Source organism: Chrysochloris asiatica, unplaced genomic scaffold (genome assembly GCF_000296735.1).
Source record: "Chrysochloris asiatica unplaced genomic scaffold, ChrAsi1.0 scaffold00109, whole genome shotgun sequence".
Taxonomy (NCBI): Eukaryota; Metazoa; Chordata; class Mammalia; order Afrosoricida; family Chrysochloridae; genus Chrysochloris; species Chrysochloris asiatica.
This window is the reverse complement of record NW_006408627.1, coordinates 9477806-9494341: the sequence shown is the minus strand read 5'-3', so window position 1 is coordinate 9494341 and position 16536 is coordinate 9477806. Positions and strand designations below refer to the sequence as shown.

Here is a 16536-nt window from a genome sequence, read left to right as displayed (position 1 = left end):
AATTCATGTAGCCTTCAGATTGAGTTGTTTTGCAGAGATAAAGGTCTGGACTTTTTTTTTTTTTTTTTTTTGGTGTCCTTTGTGAAAGCTTTCTCAGCATTATACAGTTTTGAAACGCAAATTTGTTTTTGCTGCAAGTGTTTCCAAATAATTCAGTTGTCAAACAGGTTTTGAGCCTAGCTTTCAATGCTAAAAGCAGAAAGGAAAACAAAACAAAAAATTCCACTATCTAAAGCTAACGTTGTCAAGGTGTTTGCTTCTTTAGAGTTGAGATTATTTTTATAATTGAGGATGGTGATTTTAAAAATTCACTTCCCTTAGGCATTCAAAAATTGTCACAATAAATTAGATCATAGCACATCTATTTTAAAAGTTACTAGTAAAGACTTACATGATTCAGGATTTTATGGATTATAAATAGGACTTTATCTGGTTAAAAAAAATGCATACAAGAAGTAATTTCATTAAACTACAGTTAACAAATATTTCCTTTTTTTCCAGTAACCTTTATAAGAGCCTAACATTTGAAGAGTAATTAAAATAGAAATTAATGCACTAAAATATTTCCATAGGCATTATATTATTTCAGCTTTAATAACTACATTAAGTAGCCACTCTTTTTTTTTTAACTACACTTGGAGACTGTTTATGACAAAACATTTCCAAACCTTCAAAAGACATGGGGCCAGTATTTTCTAAGTGAAAAAGACTGCACATCTGAAAAGTTTAGCAAACTTTTCATATAGCGCAAGCATTCTATGTTTCAACAGTTATTTTGACCTGTATTTTGATATTTACTCATTTCTCCACATCATTGAAGGAGAATTACTGATCTGTTTAACTTTGCTCCTTAAACCCTAGACAAAGAATGGTAGTTAGAATTTATAAAACATTCCAATTTTATACCCATCAAAGTAGGTAGTTTTGTTATTTAACTCATAAATCTTTACTACCTTTGTTAGTTTATTTGGGATATTTTACCAGTTGTAACACATTCTTCAGCTTGTCCCCTTTTCCAAAAGGTACAGGTGCAACCCAACCACTTTAGCAAAGGAACACTATGTACTTGCATGTTGTTTTTAGTGAAACAAGATCATGAATATTCAATAGTCTCAAATGTGTGAAGATCAACATGAAGACTGGAATTATTTTAAAGCTTTAGAGATGAACAGCAAATAATAATGAAAGTCACCCTTTATGTATTACATCGCTGAAAACCCATATTCTTGGAGAATTCTTAAAATATACATCAAACATTTAAAGAAAAAAAAGAATCACCTACTTCTTTGTTTTGACCTTGTTGTTGTTAAGTGCTTTCGAGTCAGTTCCGACCCATAGCGACCCTTTATAGGGTTTCCGAGGAACAGCTGGTGAACTTACACTGCCAACCTTGCAGTTCAAACGGCTTTGCAGTCTGGCGCATTAACCCACAGCTCCACACCAGGACTCCCAGCTAAATATTTTCACAAACTTTACTGTTTGTCAGTGTATCATTTTACTTATTTTTATAATTCTGAAGGCCTATATCATTATGGCGTCCTGGTATGGCGCTGTGGGTTAAAGTGCTGGACTGCAAAGTCTATCTGAACCGCAAGGTCAGTGGTTCAAGCTCACCAGCTGCTCCTTGGAAACCCTATACAGGATCACTATGGGTTGGAACCGACTCAATGGCACTTAACAACAACAACAATATCATTTATATTTGATTCCTACTCCATTAAAAGGAGCTCTGGTAACGTAGTGGTTACGAATCGGGCTGCGAACCTTAAGGTCAGCGGTTCGAAACTACCAGCTGCTCTGCGGGAGAAAGATAAGGCTTTCTACTCCCGTAAAGATTTACACCCTCGGAAACCCTGTACAGGGTCTCTATGGGTCAGAACCGACTCAACAGCACTTAACAACAACAACTCCAGTGAGAAAAGGAAAAAAAAAATTGTCTAACATCTCTGGTAAAATATCTCTAACCTTATACAGTGTGGTAGGAGAAAGATGAGACTTCCTGCTCCCGTAAAGATTTATGGCCTCGGAAACCCTATATACAGGGTCACTATGAGTCAGAAATGGCTCAGTGGCATCGTACCACCACCATATATTGTTGCTAGGTTTTTTTTCTGCCCTCTCTCTTTCTTTTTGAAAATTTCTTAGTCTTAATTTAAATTTTTTGTTTCTTCTGAAGTAGTCATTTACTTATAGTTATAGATGTATCATTTCACTGACATGGTTTTAAAACAATCTGATGGTGCTTTCCCTAATATGAAAGAATTAATGGTTCAAAGTTTTAGGAAAACCTAATACTATTGCACTAGATCTTATACTGAAGATTTTTGTTAATCTCTTGAAAATCAGCAATGGAGGCAAAAAAGGCATTTTTGTCATAGATGTCTTTCTTCAAAAAAGACCATATCTAGCTAATAAGAACAAGTATGTTTGGGTTTAATGGGAAATTTTTTATAGAGGCTTTTAAACTCCAAATTAAGTGGCATAAGATGTAAACATAATTGAATGTTGTAATTTTTTATTTCACAGAGCCATTTTTTAAAACTTCCTAACTATAAATTATCTAAGCATATAAATCGATGCTCATTATTCAAATAGCATAGCTGAGCACAGTAGATCCAGTTTCTGGGTTACCATCTGAATTATTGTTGTTGTTAAGTGCTGTCAAGTCGGTTCCAATCCATAGCGACCCTTTATAGGGTTTCTGAGGAGCAGCTGGTGAGCTTGAACCACTGACCTTGCAGTTCAAAAGACTTTGCAGTCTGACGTATTAGCCCACGGTGCCACACCAGGGCTCCATCTGAATTATGGACAAATAGGAATGAAATAAGGAGTTCTGGTAGTGTAGTGGTTACGAATCGGGCTGTGACCCTCAAGGTCAGCTGTTTGAAACTACCAGCTGTTCCAAGGGAAACAGATGAGGCTTTCTGCTCCCGTAAAGATTTACAGCCTCGGTTAACCCTGTACAGGGTCGCTATGAGTCGGAACCAACTCCACAACACATAACAACAACAACAACAAGGAATGAAATATTTCATTGAAAATTTCAAAGCTTTAGAAATAATAACATCAACAGCTGTAGATGATATGCATTAAATGTACTAGCCACCATGCTAGTGCTTTATATGTATTAAAGAACCCTGGTGACACTGTGGGAGAAGTGTTGGGCTGCTAACCTCAAGATCGGTGATTCAAACCCACCAGCCCCTCCACAAAAGAAAGATGAATTTGTTTTCTTCAGTAAAAATGTAGTCTTGTATACCCTACATAGAATTGCTGTGAGTTGGAATCTATTCAGTGGCATTGAATTTTTTAATATATATTATCTCATTTAACCCTAATGACAATGTTACATATTGTTGAGATTCCAGATAAGGAAATTGAGATTCAAGTAGGATCATACAGATGGTAAGTGATAGAGCTTAGATTTAAACCCAGGTTTCTGACTCTAGAATCACCATGGAACTATTGTTATGTTGTTTCCCTTTTGTCTCTATTCTTTGACAGAGCTCAGAATTTCAAACTTTATCCTAAACAAATTGAACAAACCATGGGAAAGAATCCATTTATCTACCAAGCCAAAGATTTGTTTTCTACTCAAATCACATGTTTATTTTATGGCTATCTGTGCATATTGATTTCATGGGATCTTTGGGAAGTTTAATAATAGTTACTTAATCAGGGTTTTTTTCATAATGAGAGATTACTCATATGTAGATAAACACATGTTGCTTTAATCATTGCTGTATTATTTTTTTAAAAAAGATACAGGTAGGTAGAGTATGTTTAATTTATTTTTAATGTTGGTAAGAGTCCTTCAGTTTAATGAAATTAAGGGTCAAATTTTCCAAGACAGCTTTGTTTTTGAGTCTGCTGAATTTAAATGTGCTCTTGTTTTGCATACTTGTAATCTTCCTTCATAATTATTGCTTACTTATTCTGTGCTCGGTCATGTGAATTGTATTTAAAAAGCACTGACCATATTCACAGAGGCAGCTATAAAAAAAAAAAAAAATCTTTAAAATATATCCTCTTATAAACCTTGAGTCCACTGGGTCAGCCTGAAATACATACTCAAAGTAAGTGCATTGTTTATATTTTTTCCATCTTAGCTAATGTAAAGGTTAACATTAAATATCTCAGAAAGAAAATATTCTTCAGTAAACTCCATTTCTTTTAATGGATGTTTTACATCTTCAGTATAAGCTATATATTGCCCCTGATCATACTGGCAATATATACTGAAAAAATATTAAATAAATAGCCGATGATTACAAGTTTCTGATTAGATTCAAGGTCAGATTGTTTGACTTTAGTTCTGTTACCATCCTGATTCTCTAAGAACTTGAGTTTTTACTGTCTTTAGCTACAAAATATAGATAATATAACAAAGATATTTTAGGGTACAATTAAGCATTTCTTGTATGTTTTCAAATAGCTTCCTTAAAGGGATGATAAAGTTGAATGTACTCTTTTATGCAAGAAGCACATAATAATAGCAATTCATTAGTTTAAAAAATAAATGTATAGGCTAGAATTACATTTTATCATCGTATTATCTGATTTTTCTTTCTTAAAGAAAGGAGTTTGCCTGTTGTTGCATATTTCTTACCATTCCTACTGTTCAACCAATGAATTGTTTTCTTACAGAATATGGACAGTCTCAATTCCACATCATATCCTGAGAGTACTGGAACTGATGATGTTGAACTGATGTCTGATGAAAGGTAGCTTGAGAATTCTCTGCTCACCTTTTTTTTCAAGTTTATGAAAAGATTTTTGCTTCACTTTCTTTTGTGTATATTATGGCATCTAAGAAGACTAGAGTTAAAAGATTATATGTTTACCACCAACATTTTATAGCATGGAAAATGATTGGAATAGAACCTCTAACATGGTGGCATTAAAGGCAGAGAAATGGCTTTATTCGTACTTGTTTATGTTTCTGGTTTTGTTTTATTTTTATTTATTTGTTGTTTTGTTTATAAGTTCTCTAAGAATTTGGTTTAGAGCTACTCAGCCTGTTTTAAAAATAAATTAAATCATAATATCAGTGGATTAAAAAACTTATATACAAATTGTCATTTTACAATATTTTGTTGTTGTTGTTTATAGCCATGAAAATGAAAAAGATGGTGAACACCCCCAGCTATATGAGGTGAGTAGGTCACAAATGAGATTGTGACTTGACAGCTTTATTCAGATATTATTGATTATTATCCCTCAATAATGTTTAATGAGAAAAACGAGAGGCTGTGATTCATGGATATTAAAAACTCATTGAGGTAACCTTGGAACGCTATTATTTTGCTTTTTTAATTATTATATTTTGCTTGTGAAGATGAACTGTAATATAATGGATATTTCTTGTTAGATTATCCATAAAATCACAATAAAGCAAAACAAGTCAAAGCTACTAGTTTGCTTTCCCATCGCTTGGTGCATTTTTTAAATGAATGAAATAAAAAGCTAGTGAGTTTTCATAGATACGTCGCAGACATTAAGTACTTTCAAATTCACATAAGTTCAGTTGTTGTTGTGTGCCGTGGAGTCGGTTCCGACTCATAGCGACCCTGTACAGGCTTTCTGAGGCTGTAAATCTTTACAGGAGCAGAAAGCCTCATCTTTCTCCCACAGAACAGCTGGTAGTTTCGAACTGCTGACCGTGAGGTTAGCAGCCCAATTCCTAACCACTACGCTACCAGAGCAAGTTCAGTAGGAGCTACTTAATCCAATTCTTTTTCTGAGTTTTAAGGAAATAGTGGAGAATACATATCTAACTCTCTTTTTCCTGTCTGTATATTAAAGTTTCAGTTTCCTGGCTTCCCATCCCCCCTTTTAGCACATCCCCATGCTAACCCAAGGATTTTCTTACCCTGCTTCCAACTCTGGCCAAACCTCATTTTTCATTCATTTGTGAGTATTTCATCTATCACTTCCAAATGTTTCCAACATCACCTCCAGTCTTTTTATCAATTTTCTTTTTGGCAAGAAGCGTTTCTCAACGCTTTCTTGAATTCTGACTCTTGATTGATTGTTTATAGATTGTATCTGCTACCTTGATGATCCTTTTGTTTTGTTTTGTTTTAATATACATTTTATTGTGCTTTAGTTTACCCAGAAAATTAGTTTTCCATTTCTTCATTCATTCATACAGTGTTCCATGACCTCGGTTGCAGTCTTTGCAATGTATCAGCACTCCCTCCATTGCTATCCTGGGCACCCTGTTTCCATTCATCCAGTTGACCTGTGCTCCCAGCCTTTTCTTCTTCATTTTTGACCAACCGTTGCCCATTTGGTGTTGTATAGGAGTACATTCCTCATGGATGTTATTGTTTATTTTATAGGACAGTCTGTTTGGTTGAGAGGTGGTCTCCAGAGGTAGATTCAGTTCCCAATTTGAAGGGTGACTTAGGGCAGTAGTCTCGGGGGGTTCTCCAGTCTCTATCAGATCAGTGAGCAGCCCAATGATTCTTCATCTTTGATGGGCACTGACCTATTGACTAATAGAGCTGGAATCTAGTAAAAGTGATAGTCCCAGCCCCCTTAAGAGTTTTACAATCCAGCAGATTAAGAATCTAGCATGTGTTGGCCCATCTTCTTAGAAAAATGCACATTCACAATTTTTTGCCTTAAAAATTTTGCTCGGAATTAATTGCCACTGCCACCCCTTAAAACTGTGAATTCCTCATATTTTCTCAATTCAGTCATTTCTTCTTCACTGTTGTTAAGTGCCATCAAGTTGGTTCCAACTCATAACAACCCTGTATAGGGTTTCCTAAGAGCAGCTGGTGGGTTTGAACTGCTGATCTTGTGGTTAGCAGTCCAGTGCTTATCCTACAGCGCCATACCAGGGGTCCATTCATTACCCAGCCATATAATTGGAGGGAAAGTCTTCCTGCTTCTGACTTCGCAGCTTCTGAGTCACTTTTTTCATCTCTTAATTCCAGCTCATTTGTGCTTCTCTAAGCCAACATTCTTTCCTTGTCTCTAGGTTTCTTTTGAAGTGCGCAGTTTCCCCATGATAATATGTTTTCTCTTCTGCTTTTATCCTTTTTCTGCCATCTCCCTCTGTTCACAGCACTCACCTACTCATCATGCCATTGAACGTTATTTTTAAAAGAAATTGTTTTTCTAACCTCTTGGAGAGGTCTTCTTAGTTCTTCACTTTGATGCCTCATATCCTTTATGAGATAAAAAAGCACACAGTAACCTTTGTGAATGGACTTCAAGACATTAACTCCTAAACTCCAAATGGCACCCAAACTAAATTCACACTGAACTCAATTTGCCTTGATATTTTTTATGACCAACTCCCATAGCAGTAGATGAATCATAGGGAAAGAATCTAAAATCCTTCTTCCATGTGCCAGGTCCTATTCTTATATATGTAACCCATGTGCAGCTACCAATTGACATCCAGCCCACTGTTGGCATTCATTAAACATTCACTATTAATAATCATTGTCATCATAGTAATTTCAGTTAGCAGATAAAATTAGGCTATGACTTAAAGTCTAGATTATGCTCTCGTGTTATCTTCCACAACTGTACGCAGGGGACAAAGGCGGCATCCCTCTAAAGAAGATCAAGAGTGTGTTTCCTCTTGTGAAGGCATGCGTTTCTTTCATGGAAAAAAGAAATCATTTGTTAACCACGATTCTCTTGTACATAAGGTCACTATCAGTAAGAACCGACTTCATAGCACCTAGCAACATCATTCATGAAGGACTGTGAAAAGGTCTATTTTCTGATTTTAAAGCCATTTCCCCAGTTTACAGTGTGTTATCAGTTCTTAATTTTGACTATATGTAGCATTTTCTAGAACTTATTTTAGCACACAAATGTATCTAGTTTTCTGGTTGTTGTTGTTTTGAAGTGCCGTTGAGTCGGTCCTGACCCATAGCGACCTTGTATAAGGTTTCCAAGGAGCAGCTGGTGAGCTTGAACCGCCAACCTTGCAGTTCAAATGACTTTGCAGTCTGGCGCATTAACCCCACAGTGCCACACCAGGACTCCAGTAGGAAAGCAGTAATGCAATAATTCCTAAATTTCAGAGATAAAAAATAAATCTAGGCTTTGGTCACCCCTTCTAGAATTCCTAGAATTAAAATTTCATTGATATGCTATTTCATATCTTCCTGTAGCTTCAATTTGAGGTTCCACATTATACATACCTACTATAAATGATATGATAATGTCTCCAATTGAATTTTCCTTTAAGACAGAGTTTGTCCTCATTAATATTGTTCTTTTAAATTCTCCATGAAAACTGTCAGATTCATGTAGGGTAATACTTCAGACATATTATCAGGAAGGACTAGTCCCTGGAGAAGGACATTATGCTTGGTAAAGCGGAGGTTCAGTGAAAAAGAGGAAGACCTCCAACGAGATGGGTTAGCACAGTGGCAGCAGCTGTAGACTCAAGCATAACAACAGTTGTGAGGACCGTGCAAGACTGGGCATCTTGACTTCTCTGGAGCATTCTGGCTGTACTTCTTCCAACACTGATTTTTTTGTTCTTCTGGCAGTCCATGGTACCTTTAATAATCTTCTCCAACACAGTAATTTAAATGCATCAATTCTCATATAAACATTGGTCAATGGGAGTTACCTATTTCTATGCCATCTAAGTTTGGATTATAAATTGCTACTCTGGCAAGAAAAAAGAAGTTACAGTTACTTCAAAATAACTGCCAAAAAGTAAAATATGATTTCTTTGAGTAGGTTTTGGGAAAGCTGACATTTTAATAAGTCTTAACAGTTTAGGCTGTAAAATATTAGATACACTGCTCCCTGAATATTTGTTGTTGATTTCAAATTTAGTTAACAGCTGGATGTATCCAAAACAGGTTATTCTTAAAACTAATAACTATAAATCCTAAAAGATACTATTTTAGAATACACGTTTTTCAGAGTTCTAATTACAATGGAGCTCAAGCTTCCATTTCTTCTGAGAAGTTATTTTCTGTTATAAAATGTTTTATGTTTATATAAACATTAGTATGTTTATATATTATATTACATAATATGTTTATATAATAAAAGTATAATATCATGATAAACCTCTATCAAAAAATCAAAAACAAGTAAAACTTATTAGCTTTGTGGAAGGATATTATATTTCTGGGAGAGCTCATCTTATGTTGGCATTAAAAGGCCAATAAAGTGTTAAATTCTTTCCAGATATTTTTACATTTTTATGCTTTCTAAGCCTACTGCTTAGGAAAGCTTAGAAGCATACCTTTGATAACAAACAAGATATTCATAATAAACAAAAAGGCTATTTTCCTTTTTCTTCAAAAAATGCATTGCCATCAAGTCAGTGTCGACTCATAGACAACCTTTCAGGACACAGTGCAACTGCTTCATAAGGTTTCCAAAACTAGATTTTTACAGAAGCAAATATCCAGATGTTTCTCCCATGGAGTGACTAGTGGGTCCAAACTGCCAACCTTTTTCTTAGCAGCTGAGCTCTTAACCACTGCACCACCAGGGGGGGCTCATGGAAAAATGGAATTCAAAGTTAACAGAATTTTTTCACTAATTTTTTGTAGCACCCTTGTACAAAGAGAGGCGAGAGAGAGATGAAGAGCAGACAAAGTTTTCCAGTCAAGACTAAGAAATTGATAGTAGTTATAAAATCTCCAGTGCATGCTATTATTTACCCCATGGAAGTTAGAGAGATTTGTGAACTATCCCCACCTCAAGAGTGGTGGTTGAAACTCACCAGCCACTCCTCAGAAACCCCATACAAGGTCGCTATGAGTCAGAATTGACTCTACGGTACTTAACAACAACATCCTCAAGTTTGGGAGTGTGGTGGCTCCATAGGATAAGCGCTGGACTGTGAACTATAAGATCAGTGGTTTGAGCATATCAGCCACTCCACAGGAGAAATCAGAGGCTTTCTGCTCCTGCAAAAGATTTAAATCCTATATAAGGTCACTATGAGTCAACCCAACTCCGCAACACTTAATAACAACACTTCAAGTTAGACAGTAAATAAGGAAGACCATGGATGTATTGATGCATTGAGTTACATTGCTAAAGAATATTGAAAGTACCATTGAGTGTCAGAAGAACAAATAAACATGTGTTGGAAGAAGTACAACCAGAATGCTTCTTAGAAGCTAGGATGGCCAGATTTCATCTCTCAAGAGAGACCAGTCCCTGGAGAAGGACAGCATACATGGTAAAGTGGAGGGTCAGTATGAAAGCGAAGACCACCAGTGAAATGGATCCATTACTCATCTGTCACTTTGTTGAACTGTGGGGGTTTAAGTGTAGCTGTGATTCTGGAAGCTGTGCCACCAGTGTTTCAAATACCAGCAGGGTCACCCATGGTAGACAGGTTTCAGCAGAGCTTCTAGATTAAGACAGACTAGGCAGAAGGACTTGGCAGTCTACATCTGAAAACACTGGCCAGTAATCACTTTATAATAGTAGCAGAACACTAACTAATATAGTGTCAGAAGATAAGCCCTTCAGGTTGGAAAACACTCAAAATATGACTGGTAAAGAGATTCCTCCTCAAAGTAGAGTTGACTTTAATGACGTGGAAGGAGCAAAATGTTCAGGCCCTTCATTTGCTGATGTGACAAGAGTCAAAATGAGAAGAACCAGCTGCAGATATCCATTAATAATCATAATGTGGAATGTACAAAATATGAATGTATGAAAATTGGAAGTTGTCAAAATGAAATGGAATGCATAAAGATTGATGTCGTAGTCTTTTGTGAGCTGAAATGGACTGGTATTGGCCATTTTGAATCATATAAGGTTAGAAATGAAAACTCAAAGAGGAAGGTATCACATTCAACATGAAAAATAACATTTCAACATCTCTCTTGATGTACAGTCTTTCAGTGATAGGATAATAGCCATATGCATTCAAGGAACACCAGTTAACATGACTGTTTTTTTTTTAAAGTACAATTCAAAGCCAAAGATGAAGAAATTCAAGATTTTTAATGGTTTCTACAGTTTAACATTGTCCACATATGCAGTCATGATTCATTGATCATTACTAGTTATTGGAAAGAGAAATTTAGAAACAATAAGGAAGGATTGTTGTTGTTGTTGTTAAGTGCCGTCGAGTCGGTTCCGACCCATAGCGACCCTGTACAGGGTTTCCGATGGTGTAAATCTTTACGGAAGTAGAAAGCCTGATCTTTCTCCTGCGGATCAGCTGGTAGTTTCAAACCGCTGACCTTAAGGTTTGCAGCCCGATTCATAACCACTACGCTACCAGAGCTCCTTTAAGGAAGGATTAGTAGTTGGAAAATATGGCCTGGATGGTAGTTGTTCAATACCAACAACTTATTCATTGCAAATACCGTTTTCTAAAAATATAAACAATGACCACTCATGTGCACCTGCCCAGATGAAGTACACAGGAATCAAACTGTATATATAACTGTAGAAAGAGAGGATGGAAAGCTCAGTATCATCAGTCAGAACAAAAACAGGACTGTGGGACAAATCATCAGTTGCTCATATGCATGTTCAAGTTGAAGCTGAAGGAAATTAAACTTAGTCTGTGAGGGACAAAGTAGAACCTTGAGTATATGCTAGCTGAATTTAGAGACTATCTCAAGAATAAATTTGACACATTGAAAAACTAATGACCAAAAGCCATATGAGGTGTGTTGTGACGTCAAGGGTATCCTACATGAAGAAAACAAAAGGTCACTATAAAAACAGGAAAGAAAGAAAAGACCCAAGTGGATGTCAGAAGAGACTCTGAAACTTGCTCTAAGATGTATCTAAAATGAATAATATAAATAATGAAGTAAAAGATCTGAATAGAAAACGTCAAAGGGCAGCTCAAGATGACAAAATAAGTCATTATAATGAAATATGCAAAGACCTGGAGGTTAGATCGTGAAAAGGAAAAAGCATGCTCAACATTTCTCAAGCTGAAAGAACTGAAAAAAATACTCAAGCATTTAGTTGCAATATTGAAGGATTCTCTAGGCAAAACACTGATGGACACACAATGGAGGCATCAAAGGAAGATGGAGAAAATACACAGAATCACTACACCAAAATAAACTGATCAGTGTTCAACTATTTCAGGCAACTTATGATCAAGAACTGATGATATTAAAGGAAGAAGTCCAGGTTGTACTGAAGACATTGTCAAAAAAACAAGACTTCAGGAATTGCTGGAATACCAATTGAAATGTTTCAACAAAGAATGGAGTTTGGGAGGTTCTCACTCATCTTTGCCAAGAAATTTGGAAGACAGCTACTTACCAACTGATTAGAAGAGATCTATATTTGTGCCCATTCCAAAGAAAAGTATTTCAACAGAATGCATGATCAAAAAATATCATTAATATCACCTGAAAGTAAAGTTTTATAGATAATTTAAAAGAGGTTACACATAGTTTTTCAACAGGAAACTGCCAGACACTCAAGCTGGATTCAGAAGAGGACATGGAATTGAGGGCTAACACTGCTGATTGCAGATGGGTCTTGGCTAAAAGCAGAAAATACCAAAAATATATTTATCTATGTTGTATTGACTATTCAAAGGCATTCAGCTGTGTATATTATAACAAATTATGGATAAATTGCAAAGAATTCGATTTATAGAATACTTAATTGTACTCGTATGGAACCTGTAAATTGATGATGAGGTAGTTGTTTGAACAGAACAAATGATGTTGCATGGTTTAAAATCAGGATAGGTCTAAGACCAGGTTATATCCTTTCACTATTCTTAATTGGTTTCTGAGCAAGTAATATAAGAAGCTGGACTGTATGAAGAAGAATGTGACATCAGGATCAAAGGAAGACTCACTAATAATCTGCGATATGCAGATAACACAGTCTTGCTTGCTAAAAGTGAGGAGGACTTGAAGCACTTAACTGATAAAGATCAAAGACTGTGTCCTTCAGTAGCTATTACAGCTCAACATAAAGAAAACAGAAATCATAACAATTGGACTAACAAGCAACATCATAATAAATAGAGAAAAGACTTTCTCTAATTATGAAGTTGTCAAGAATTTTGCTTCAGTTGGCAAGAATTTCATTTTGCTTGGACCTGTAATCAATGCTCATGGAAGCAGCAGTCAAGAAATCAAACTACATATTGCATTGGGAAAATCTACAAAAGACCTCTTTAAAGTGTTAAAGAGAAAAGATGTCACTTTGAGGACTAAGGTGCACCTGACCCAAGCATGGTGTTTTCAATCACTTTATTTGTATGCAAAAACTGGACTATGAGTAAGGAAGACCAGAGAAGAATTATGGTGTTGGTAAAGAATATAGAATATACTATGGAATTCAATAAGAATGAATAAATCTGTCTCAGAAGTACAGCCACAATGTGCTTTCGAAGCGAAGAGGGTGAGACTTTATTTCTTTTTCTTTGGACATGTTGTCAGGAGGAATCTATCCCTGGAGGACATCTTGGTTAAGTGAAGGGTCAACAAAAAAGAGGAAGTCCCCCAATGAGATAGAGATAGTCTAACATAGTTGCAACAACAATGGGCTCACACATAACAATATGAAGATGGTACAGGCCTGGGCAGTGTTTCCTTCTGTTGTGCATAGGGTTGCTGAGTCGGAACTGACTGGCTAGAACCTAACAACAGTTGCTACAGAGTCTGATCAGCTTCCCCATGGGAAGCTCTCCAGAACACTAGAGCAGGAGCCCTGGTTATGTGTATCTGCAACTCTGGGCCCTGCATTCCCAGGTGAGGCAGCTGTGTCAGGTTCAGACCAGCAGGCCCAGGAATTGGTAATAGGGCTTCTCAGAACAGCAAGTAAATTAGAAAGCTGCCTTGGAGATTGAACAGAACACACCAGAGCAAAACTGAGCTACAACTATGTGAGCTGATGAGTGCTCTGCCAAGGGAGTCCATGACTGTGTAAGCTTGTGAAGGTTTATATGAGGGGTTTCTCTCCATTCTACCCCAGAGATAATCCTAGAAGTCCAAAAACTCGTGAACTCACATTGGTCAAGATTGTAAATGATACTTTACTGTATTTGGCATGGTGCACTTCCTAAATAGAGTCCTGGTGTGGTACTGTGAGATAATGCGCTGGACTGCAAGGTCGTTTGAACCGCAAGGTCGGTGGTTCAAGCTCACCACCGCTCCTTGGAAACCCTGTACAGGGTCGCTATGGGTCAAACCCAAGTCAACAGCACTTAACAACAGCATCATAAATAGCAGTAAATGTTAGCCTCTGCTCCACTATATAATCAATGGCTTCTTTATTTCTCAAACTTGCATTTTCATGGAATATTCTGCCCTCAGATGGCTGCCTCCCTTTCTCCACATCTCTGCTCACATGTCACTTGGGCAGAGGCCTTCCTTGACCACCCAGTATATGATAGCCAATACCATCCCTTACCACCAGCATCCCTCTTACTCTGATGACATAGTTTTCTTTATTGACTTTATCTCTTTTCTGTAAGATTCTTGATAACAGAGACATTTTTTCTGCTCTAATTTATGTAAAAAATTGTCTAGAAAACAATTACCTAAAATATTGTCCAGCACGTTCTTGTTGTTGTTAGATGCCTTGAGTCAGTTTCGACTCACAGTGACACGATGTATAACAGAACAAAACATTGACTGATCCCATGTCGTCCTCACAATTGTTGTTATGCTTAAGCTTAATGCTGCTACCACTTTGTCATTTCATCTCCTTGGAGGTCTTCTTATTTTTCACTGACCTTTCACTTTACCAAGCATGTACCCTTTTCCGGGTACTATTTCCTACTGATAGCATGTTCAAAGTATGAGAGAATAAAATTGCACCATTCTGCCTTCTAAGGAGTATTCAGGCTGCACTTTTTCCAACACAAATTTGTATGTTGTATGGTACTTTCAATATTCTTCTCCAACACCATAACTTAAATACATCAGTTCTTTTACAGTCTTCCATATTCATTGTTCAACTTTCATATGCATATGAGGCTGTTAAAAACACCATGGCTTGCATCAGGCACACCTTAGTACACAAACTGATATCTTTGCTCTTGAACACTTTAAAGACATCGTTTGTAGCATGTTTGCCTAATGCACTACATCCTTTGAGTTCTTGAATGCTGCTTCCATGAATATTGACAGTGGATCCAAGCAAAATGAAATCTTTGAAAACGTCAGTCTTTTCTGAATTTGTTATGATGTTATTTATTGGTCCAGTGTTGAGGATTCTTGTTTTGTTTACCTTGAGATGCAATTCATACTAAAAGCTGTGTTCTTTAATCTTCACGAGTATGCATTTTAAGTCTTCTTCACTTTCAGCAAGCAAGGTTGTGTAACTTGCGTATCACAGGTTGTTAATGAGTCTTCCTCCAATCCTAATGATACGTTTGTCATAGATTTTGGCTTCGTGAATTATTTGCCATCATACAGATTGAATAAATATTGTGAAAGGATACAACCCTGAAACACTTTTCCTAATTTTAAACCATTCAGTGTCCCCTTGTTCTATTCTATCAACTGCTGCTAGGTCTATGTAGAGGTTCCTCATGAGTACAATTAAATGTTCTGGAATACCCATACTTCGCAGTGTTATCCATAACTTGTCATGATCCATATAGTTGAAAGCCTTTGTATATTTTAAAAAGTGCAGATAAACATCTTTTTGTATTCTCTGCTTTCAGCTAAGATCCATCTGACATCGGCAATGGTGTCCATTGTACCACATCCTTTTCTGAATCCAGCTTGAGTTTCTGGCAGCTCCCTGTCAATGCACAACTGATTTTAAATGATCTTCAGCAAAATTTTCCTTACATGAAACATTAATGATATTGTTCATTGGTTTCCACATTCTGTCTGGTCACCTTTCTTTGGATTGGCACAAATATGGATCTCTTCCAATCAGTTGGCCAGGTAGCTGTCTTCCAAATTTCTCTGCACAGATGAGTGAGTGCCTCCAATGCTGCATCAGTTTGTTGAAAAATTTCAGTTTACACTCCATCAATTCCCGGATTCTTGTTGTTTTCCAGAGTCTTCATTGTACCATTGGCTCTTGATGATATGCTGCCTCTTGAAATAGTTGAGCATCTACTATTTATTTTTGATACAGTGACTCTATATTCGTTCTATTTTTTTTTTTTTAAGGTTTTTATTGTGGAGTGAGTGAAAGTTTATAGGGCAGATCATCAGTTTTACATCCAACAAATCATACACCTTGTTTCATTGCAATGATTATAACCCCCCTCCATGTACCATCAGTTAACAGTATTTCTCTCTATCCACTTCAGCTTTTAAAAACAAAAAACCACTCAGTCATATATAATAATTTTCATCTCCAAAGGGGCACATTCTGCAAGTTTGCCTCCTGGCCATCACTCTTAGTCCCTCTCTTCCCATAAATCTAGAGTCCTCAGCTGCTTCCCCTCTCCATGACCCCATCTCTGCTTCCGTCTCTGGCATCGCTGCTGTTCTGGATAAGGTCCTGCATTCTGCTTGTGCGCTTCTCCCTTGATGGTCCTAGGGTCCTCTGTTTCTGGACTGTAAGATTAACCACTCCCCTGTTTTTGTTACAAAACTTCTACCTTTACAA

The 16536-nt window shown here is 36.7% G+C and overlaps 1 protein-coding gene across 1 annotated transcript in view; it reads left to right on the top strand.

Moving 5' to 3' along the window:
• The window catches only part of FAM13A (family with sequence similarity 13, member A), a 460082-nt gene that overhangs the window by 383504 nt on the left and 60042 nt on the right, over positions 1 to 16536 (top strand). The window contains exons 14-15 of the mRNA XM_006867777.1: positions 4648 to 4724; positions 5113 to 5155. Coding sequence (XP_006867839.1) covers positions 4648 to 4724; positions 5113 to 5155 — 120 coding nt within the window. The remainder of the gene's footprint in view (positions 1 to 4647; positions 4725 to 5112; positions 5156 to 16536) is intronic.